At 41.6% G+C, this 9192-nt stretch overlaps 1 protein-coding gene across 2 annotated transcripts; it reads left to right on the forward strand.

Moving 5' to 3' along the window:
* Positions 1-2798: 2798 nt before the first annotated feature.
* LOC117442932 (tubulin alpha-1C chain-like) lies at positions 2799-7441 on the forward strand. Of its 2 annotated transcripts, XM_034078889.2 has the most exons (4): positions 2799-2891; positions 5483-5714; positions 5794-5942; positions 6426-7441. In XM_034078889.2, the coding sequence occupies exons 1-4, from the start codon at positions 2889-2891 to the stop codon at positions 7398-7400; spliced, it is 1359 nt and encodes a 452-aa protein (XP_033934780.1). In that variant the 5' UTR covers positions 2799-2888; the 3' UTR covers positions 7401-7441. The 2 variants fall into 2 exon arrangements, with proteins under 2 accessions (XP_033934780.1, XP_033934779.1); XM_034078888.1 differs by lacking the exon at positions 2799-2891 and having other exon boundaries at positions 5453-5714.
* Positions 7442-9192: the final 1751 nt, after the last annotated feature.

Below are 9192 nucleotides of genomic sequence, written 5' to 3' on the forward strand. Positions count from 1 at the left end.
GGCGGGGCGTTGGAGGGAAGAGAGAAGCGATGCATGCTGGTAGTTGAAGTCCTTTTCTTGTTAGTTCACGTTTCAAAGGTTCAAAGGTTTTAATGTCACATTCGCAGCTGCAGTGACCATTAAAAACATAGGTAAAAAAAAAAGAGTACAATTATATATTTACTATACTTTTATAAATTATATAATGATAATATGTTGTATTATATTTGTATACCACTATTTATGTTATTACCAATCGGGTTTACACAAATGAAGAATTAGATTTTTATGTAAATGGTGTATACAGAGACACAGAAGGAAGAATACGCTTTTTCTTTTAAGAAAGGATCAAATAATTTAACTTTTATAAACTATTTGTCAAGACTAATACCATAATATTCACACAAAACTATCAATATGTAAGAAACAGGGTACAGGAAAACAAAATAAAATATGACAAATACTATATTAAAAGTGTGTTTTCTCTCTCTCTCTCTCTCTCTCTATCTCTGTCTCTATATATATATATATATATATATATATTAAAATATATAATTTTAATTCGTTATATTATTATATTATATTGTGTTATATTTTATTATTTTTTATTGTGATTTTATCACATTGTTTCATCTGATATTTTCATTTCAACAATAAAACGGTCATACATTTTTTTTGGCTTTCAGACTTCAGATAATGGTTAATGGTCCAGCCTTCAACATGTCTATATGCCATTAGTGAGTTTTCCTCAAAAGCTGTTGCCATGGCAACGCATCCCTCGGCTTAAAACACGATATTGCTATAACTCCTATGAAAATTGTCAAAAAGTGCTCAAACTTCACATGTGTGCTAACAGTCCAGCCGTGAAGACATCTATTTCACAGTTTTAAGATGTCTTCAAATGCCGTTGCCTTGGCAACACAATGCTCAATATGAAACACGGTTTTCTCACAACTTCAGTTCAAATGCTCGAAATGGCCCAAAACTTCACAGGTTTGGTAACGATGCAGCCATCAACACGTCTAAGTGTATTATGGGGTGCCATCAAATGTCGTTGCCATGGCGACAGATCATTCCCATCAAGTTAGTTCAAAAGTTTGCAGTTCAAATATTCTGCTGCTTTTCCAAGCCTTTTTACTTTCTTTTCTTCTCTCGTCACACATTCAAGACCCCGGTGGTCATGCATCATTTCAATCTCAAGTCTTCACTTTCTTCTTACACATTACATTTCAGCATAGCAGTTCAGCGTCAGCTTTTCAGCATAAAGCATTCCCACTAGCAATTTCTTCAGGAATTGCATTCTCTAGTCTCTTTTACTGTCCTCTTTTTCTAAGTGCATATCGGCTTTTAGACATGATGCGCTGATGCTTTGTTTTCACTCTTCAGTGGGCGGGGCCGTCCTTTTGGGCAGGATGTGACGTAGTGCTGCTTGCCCTGAAGATGATTAAAATAAAACAGGAACATGTATGTGTAAACGCAGATGATGGATTGCCCCTGTGTATTCAAATGTAAACAGAAAGCAATCATCAATATAGAGTTGTGGATTCAAAATGTCAGTCGAGGGAAATCGTAATATGTGCTGGTCACTAAAATGAAATATAAGGTCATTGCCAGGGGTTATCACCACAAACCAAGTCCATGGATCGAATAATCCTATTTAAATATATGGGTTGGTTGATGTACAGGAGAAATTATATTATATATATACAGTATATATATATATATATATATATATATAATATTGACATTAAATGTGCTTTATTTTGTAAGGTGTTTCTTTGGTTTTGAATGGTAAGCTTTCAAAAACACATCATTACACATATACCGGGCTTTGATGAGGATGGATTATGATTACATGGTTCATTAAGCAGCAGTTAAAAGTACTACAAAAAAAACTGGACAGAATACAATGCATACAATGAGATTACTGTGGGTTCCCTTACCCATACCACTGTACTATTTGGTATGCCAGAAACAGATTAAGCCATTAAGCGAAACCTACAAGTATGCCCTACTCCTGCATATTGCAGTATGGAAGCCAGCATATGGATATGGATATTCTGACCCACAATACTTTATGGAGCAAGAGGGCAAAGGTAAATATGCAATGTTGTGATGAAGTAGTGCAGTGGTGCCCTCTGGACCTGCAGTGCAGCAACACAAATTGCATAATGCATAATACCAATTGAGATTTAATACAAAATCTTACATTGAAATAAATAGTTAAGTTCTTTATAACTACGCATAAAGATACAAAAGAGAAAAAATGGCATAATTTAAAACAAACAAGCTATTGTCAGAGTCAGTAATAAAGAATATAAGGAGGGCTTACTATTTCCTATACAATGAATGATATTTAACAATAAAGAATGACAATATTACTCATATCAGACAAAGATATGTTTGAAAATTACTTAAATATATATTTATATTTATCGTAATTCAAATATGAACGTCAAAAGTCGGAATATGCCAATATTTTGTTCTTATTATCTTATTTGCTAAACGTTCTTGTTTAGTAATATGCATGTGTTGTATTATTCTACTACGTCTATCTATTTATTAATGTTCAGCAATAACCACGTTTTCCCAGTACATCCATGGGACTGAAGTTCTTAGGTGGGGTGATTCCGCTTTGAACAGGAATTGTGTTAGCCAGTGTTCTTGTTTTCCATGTGCTCAATAAAGTTTCTTTAAAAAAAGAATTCAACCAATCAGAAGTGGACCCACTTGTCTTTTCATCCAATCAGATTCCGCAGCAATTGTGCCGCGTAAGATATATAAATAGCCCCGCCTAGAAAAAAAATACACCTGATACTTCTTACCTGCTGGACTCGTAAAGGCTCTGCTGTGAGAGATAGCTTTGCCTCTTCTTTATCGAAACCCTCTGTCTTCACAACTTCAGAAAAATGGTGAGTCCAGCTTTTCTCCACTTAGAGGATGTGTGTTTAACCAAATGAGCTCTGAACGTGTGTCATCACGCGAACATGTAACCAGCTTAACGTTTTTTAACCGCTTCCTCGCGACGCATCATGTTTATAGTGAAACTAAGATGTTGCGGTGTAAGCTGGTAAATCAAGCTTCGTCATTAATGAGTGGTTTTAACTGGTGTTGGTAAATTAAGTGCTATTTTTTTTTTTTACAAGTGGGGGGTGGACCAAACATCCTTTTAGGGGGGGTCGTCGCCTCCTCTAGGGGGGATTTTTTTTTTTAAATATTGAAGTTAAAAGCATCAATCTGGTGCACTTTGAGAGCAACATTAACCCTACCTTAATAATACCTTAAAGGGGACATATCATGCTATATTTGAACAATATATTGTAGGGCCATACCTCTATAAAGTATATAAATAGTTTTTCTTTCAAAATACCAAACAGATCCTGCATTTTGCCTTCTAATGTGATTTAGCATGTTTGGCATTAGCATACCCCACCGCTATCGAACAAAGCCGACACACCGTCCTCTTCCGATCCACTGCGCATTGCTTATCGTTTTATAGATCTATTCTCATCCACCATCTTTGTTTGTGATGTAAAGAGTGTAAGAGTCACGTTTCTGAATCGGGCACTCTGAGTGGATGCAGTCACAGCCAATCGGATTCAGAGTGTTGCCTGTCAGTTCCGTTGCTATGGTTCCGTTGTTATGTGTACTGAAACGAGAGCCGGTATAATTCCACGCGGGAAAATAAAAATTGGAATATGTTATTTTAGTGTCTTAAAAGTAGACTGAGGTATGAAGGGTTAACGTTACATCTTAGAATAATTTGTAGTCATGTTCTGTATACATACTAACATATAAGGGTATTGACTTAGTGTGGTTTATCTTTTTGTTGCTGCTTTTAATTTAAACTGAGCTGTTGTGTTCATCAGTAAAGTGGAACTTCTGTGTGAACTATTCATATCTTAAACTGCACTGTAACTTTGTATTCATGTATTTTTTCTTTTAATGTTTCTTTTATTATCTTTTACTGTTTTTAAATGCCTTTGTCTGAATGTCTTTCATTTTTGTAAAGCACCTTGAATTGCCTTGTGTTGAAAGGTGCTGTATAAATAAACTTGCCTTGCCTTGGTTACTCCATGTTTACTAGCTATAAGATTAACGTCACATCACTCTTTGTCACTTCTTACTCAGTCAGCCAGAGTGCAGATATCACCATTAGATTCACAAACCTGAAACATCATCCATTTCTTCACTGCTGGTGATGACATTGTTGTCAGCTGCTGCTGCTGCTGATACTGCTGCTGCAGCTTGTGGCGCCTGCTTCGATGAAAATGACTTTCTAATATCCATAATTTAGGCTATTAGCTTAAAACTCGTCAGGCACTAGGAAGGATCACTTCTTCTTCAGGGCAGGGAAGGCTACGCAGTACGCAGGCTAATGTCCCGTAGCGGCTGCCTCTCTGGTGGACTCCGGTACTGCACATTACTCCCGAGACATTTAAAAAAAAAAAAAAAAAAACTAATTTATTTTTATTTATTTATTTTTTAAGTGAAACATCCGGGGCTTTTCAGAAAACATCCGGGGCTTGAGCCCAAGTAGCCACCCCCTAGCGCCGCCTCTGGATATGGCCCTACAATATATTGTTCAAATATAGCGTGATAGGTCCACTTTAAGTAATACAAGACAGGATGATGATCTCCGCGCTGCAGCTGCTCCGTGCGTGCGTGCAGGTGACATGTCATATCCAAGCATTAGAGGCGGTTGGATGCTGCTGTTTTGAGCATTGCAATATATTTATTTTCACCATGTTATTTATTTATGATTATCCTGAGGCTCAGCAAAGATTTGATGTCAGCTTTTTTTCTATAGCTAATGGTTACTGAAATGGAGCCCTGCTGTTTTGTCAGGGCCTTTTCTTTAAACATAATTTTAAAATGTCGATACAGTAGCCCCTCTTTTAAAATAGTGTTTATAGGTGTTGCTATCTGCTTTGTGTAGCGTGGCTCCACAAGCAAGTCCGTGCATTCATGGGGTGGTGTCAGAGAGTTAAGGGTCTGTAAATGCAATGAAAACATTTGGCCTCAGCAAAAAATGTATATTAAACATTTTTACTTTGAATACTTCAGTACAAAGGATGTAATAATTGTAATAATTTAAGTGATATATTATGCGTACACATATAAATCATTCATTAGTCAAAACAGGGCTACAAATTAAAAGGTATAATAAGTGGTAAACTGAAGAGCCGTTAGCCAAATGATCCGGCTTACCAAGAAGAGCCGGAATTCCCATCACACTGCAACAACTGCGTCGTTGTGCTTTCGGTACTCGACGTATAAACAGTATTTAGCCTCTTTATTTTTAACTATAACTGTCGTTCTGTTCAGGTGAGCGTCAGGTGACTTAAATCACGACATGATGTTTGGTTCTTATTAAAACAGTGTTTCTGTCGAGCGTCCTCCCACATGTGGTGGCATGCTCTAGAACGTGTGTCACTGTCTTTGCACACGAATCAACTCGGCTTCCTTTATGATGTTCCCTAACACCGTGTTCCTCCGACAGCGCGAGTGCCTCTCGATCCACGTCGGGCAGGCTGGTGTGCAGATTGGCAATTCATGCTGGGAGCTCTACTGCCTGGAACATGGGATCCAGCCGGACGGCAGGAAGCCTGCTGACCAGACCCCCTCAGGGGGAGGGGGGGGGGACGATTCCTTCAACACCTTCTTCATGGAGACTGGGACTGGAAAGCACGTCCCCAGAGCGGTGTTTGTTGACCTGGAGCCCACTGTCATCGGTGAGTTCTAAAGGATCAAAGTAAATGCTTTCCCCGTCTGTCGTTCAAACGCTTCAACAGCCTCATGCTCCGCCCTCAGACGAGGTGCGCACGGGGACTTACCGCCAGCTGTTCCACCCCGAGCAGCTGATCACTGGCAAGGAGGATGCTGCCAACAACTACGCCCGAGGACACTACACCATCGGCAAGGAGGTCATCGACCTCGTGATGGACAGGATCCGGAAGCTGGTCGGTACATTCAGAACAGAATGCGTCAGTTTTGCTGAAGAACCTTAAATGAATCGGTTTATTGCTAAGTAGGGTTTCACGTGCAAGGCGTATGCATCATATTGTGGTGAATGGCACAAATAAGTATTGCAAAAGCCAAGTATCATAATAAATATGTGAAGTATATGTTTTAAAATGTAGAGCGGTTCAGTGTTTTAAACACGAGACGTAACAATCTGGTATCACTCTTTGAAAGTGAGCATATTTCCCCGATTCTGGCCCGCTGGCATCGGCTTCCTCCGCCCGGCACCACTCGGTTAAGAGCCTCCTGATCGCATCCAGAGCGCTCCGTGGTGCGGCCCCCTCTGACCTCTGACCTCTGATCTGTTATCTCTACGTCTACATGCTGTGCACTATGCGCTTTGTTATCATTCGCCGTGACCCCGTGGCACTGCTGTCGTTGTGTTATATAAATACATTTATGTGATCGTCTTTCTCTTTCAGTCCGACCAGTGCACCGGTCTTCAGGGCTTCCTGGTGTTCCACAGCTTCGGAGGCGGCACCGGCTCCGGCTTCACCTCCCTGCTGATGGAGCGTCTGTCCGTCGACTACGGCAAGAAGTCCAAGCTGGAGTTCTCCGTCTACCCGGCTCCCCAGGTGTCCACCGCTGTGGTGGAGCCCTACAACGCCATCCTGACCACGCACACCACCCTGGAGCACTCGGACTGCGCCTTCATGGTTGATAACGAGGCCATCTTTGATATCTGCCGTAGGAACCTCGATATCGAGCGTCCCTCGTACAACAACCTGAACCGGTTAATGAGTCAGATTGTGTCCTCCATCACCGCCTCCCTTCGCTTTGACGGGGCCCTCAATGTTGATCTGACCGAGTTCCAGACCAACTTGGTGCCCTACCCCCGTATCCACTTCCCTCTGGCCACCTACGCCCCGGTCATCTCCGCAGAGAAAGCGTACCACGAGCAGCTCTCGGTGGCAGAAATCACCAACTCCTGCTTCGAGCCGGCCAATCAGTTTGTGAAGTGCGACCCACGCCACGGCAAGTACATGGCCTGCTGCCTTTTGTACCGCGGCGATGTCGTTCCCAAAGACGTGAACGCTGCCATTGCCAACATCAAAACCAAGCGCTCCATCCAGTTTGTGGACTGGTGCCCCACTGGCTTCAAGGTGGGCATCAACTACCAGCCGCCCACCGTGGTTCCTGGTGGAGACCTGGCCAAGGTGCAGAGGGCGGTGTGCATGCTGAGCAACACCACCGCCATCGCGGAGGCCTGGGCTCGGCTGGACCACAAGTTTGATCTGATGTACGCTAAGCGTGCCTTCGTGCACTGGTATGTGGGCGAGGGCATGGAGGAGGGAGAGTTCTCTGAGGCCAGGGAGGACATGGCCGCTCTGGAGAAAGACTACGAGGAGGTTGGAGCTGATAGTCAGGGAGATGATGAGGAAGAAGAGGAGTATTAATGTCTTTATTAATGTCAAGTAAATAAAGTTGTTTGACTGAACCTGTGCTTTCCTCTCGTCAATGAATCCACTGTCAGCATGGCCGACCGTCCAGAGGGGTTGGATGTGTTCACTTGCTCAGTTCAAGCAAATGTGTTTCCGCACAGATGCTATTACTCAATTCAGTCACTAGGAGGCAGTGGTGTTCACATGTATATCTCTTCTCTGCACAGACCAGGCATGGAGTCCAGTTAAATGTACTGCTAGATTAATCACTAAATTATTTCCCAACATCAGATGATTCAAGAGTCACTTTGCATATCTGACGTTGACTTGTTTCAGGTTGGATTTGTGCGACATCGAACAGGCTCCATAGTGTCGTAAGGAGACGAGTGTTAAACGCTTTGTTTCAGTTCTGTAATCATTCACCATGTTGGTTACAAATAAATGCTTGTTCTTGACACGAAGCAGAGATATTTAATGTCATTAAAACAAAATGGACTCTACAATACACCGACCTAAATGAATGCATTCCTGTCGCCTCTTCGGTACTTCATGGATTTTGTGCCTTATGATCAGTTATCGGGCAGAAACGCATTCCAGGTAAGAAATGTTTTAACGCTCGTGAAATGTCACTTCATGCGTTACTTAGAAGGACTCCCAACCAGTTTGTTGATCTGCAAAGGAAGTGAATGTTAAAACCTGTTCTTCTCAAAAGCAAAGTGTGAAATGGCTCAGAGATAATGTGTGGAGGCTGCTCTTCTCCCCGGAACACATGGCGTTAAGAACATGAAGCATGGGAAAGGATTTGTTTTGTCACATTTTGTTTCTGACACGGAACAATAATAAAGGATTAGAAAGAAACACAAAATGTCTCCAAACTTTTTCAGCTCATTCTTTAATGTACGAACCAATATTTATCAGTCTGTTAAAACTACTTTAAAGAGTCCTCTCCTGCTGATGTTCAGGTGTATTTCAGTATGTAGTGTCTCTACTTTAAAGAGTCCTCTCCTGCTGATGTTCAGGTGTATATCAGTATGTAGTGTCTCTACTTTAAAGAGTCCTCTCCTGCTGACTCAGGTGTATATCAGTATGTAGTGTCTCTACTTTAAAGAGTCCTCTCCTGCTGATGTTCAGGTGTATATCAGTATGTAGTGTCTCTACTTTAAAGAGTCCTCTCCTGCTGATGTTCAGGTGTATATCAGTATGTAGTGTCTTAAGGTCCTCTCCTGCTGATGTTCAGGTGTATATCAGTATGTAGTGTCTCTACTTTAAAGAGTCCTCTCCTGCTGATGTTCAGGTGTATATCAGTATGTAGTGTCTCTACTTTAAAGAGTCCTCTCCTGCTGATGTTCAGGTGTATATCAGTATGTAGTGTCTCTACTTTAAAGAGTCCTCTCCTGCTGATGTTCAGGTGTATATCAGTATGTAGTGTCTCTACTTTAAAGAGTCCTCTCCTGCTGATGTTCAGGTGTATATCAGTGTGTAGTGTCTCTACTTTAAAGAGTCCTCTCCTGCTGATGTTCAGGTGTATATCAGCATGTAGTGTCTCTACTTTAAAGAGTCCTCTCCTGCTGATGTTCAGGTGTGTATCAGTATGTCGTATCTCTACTTTAAACCACATATGTATACGTTTTATTTGTATCGGGCTGTGTCTAGCCCCCAGGAAGTGCTCCGGACTCTCAGGGAAATATTCGTAGTGGCCAAACGACGGTACTACCACTTCCGTATCCAGTTCTTGTTATGTTCACTGGACTCTCAACTTCCGTTACGTAGCCAAGATGGCGGTCGTTGAGTGTGGGAAGTGGACTCA

The sequence above is a fragment of the Pseudochaenichthys georgianus genome, unplaced genomic scaffold (genome assembly GCF_902827115.2).
Source record: "Pseudochaenichthys georgianus unplaced genomic scaffold, fPseGeo1.2 scaffold_507_arrow_ctg1, whole genome shotgun sequence".
NCBI classification, from domain to species: domain Eukaryota; kingdom Metazoa; phylum Chordata; class Actinopteri; order Perciformes; family Channichthyidae; genus Pseudochaenichthys; species Pseudochaenichthys georgianus.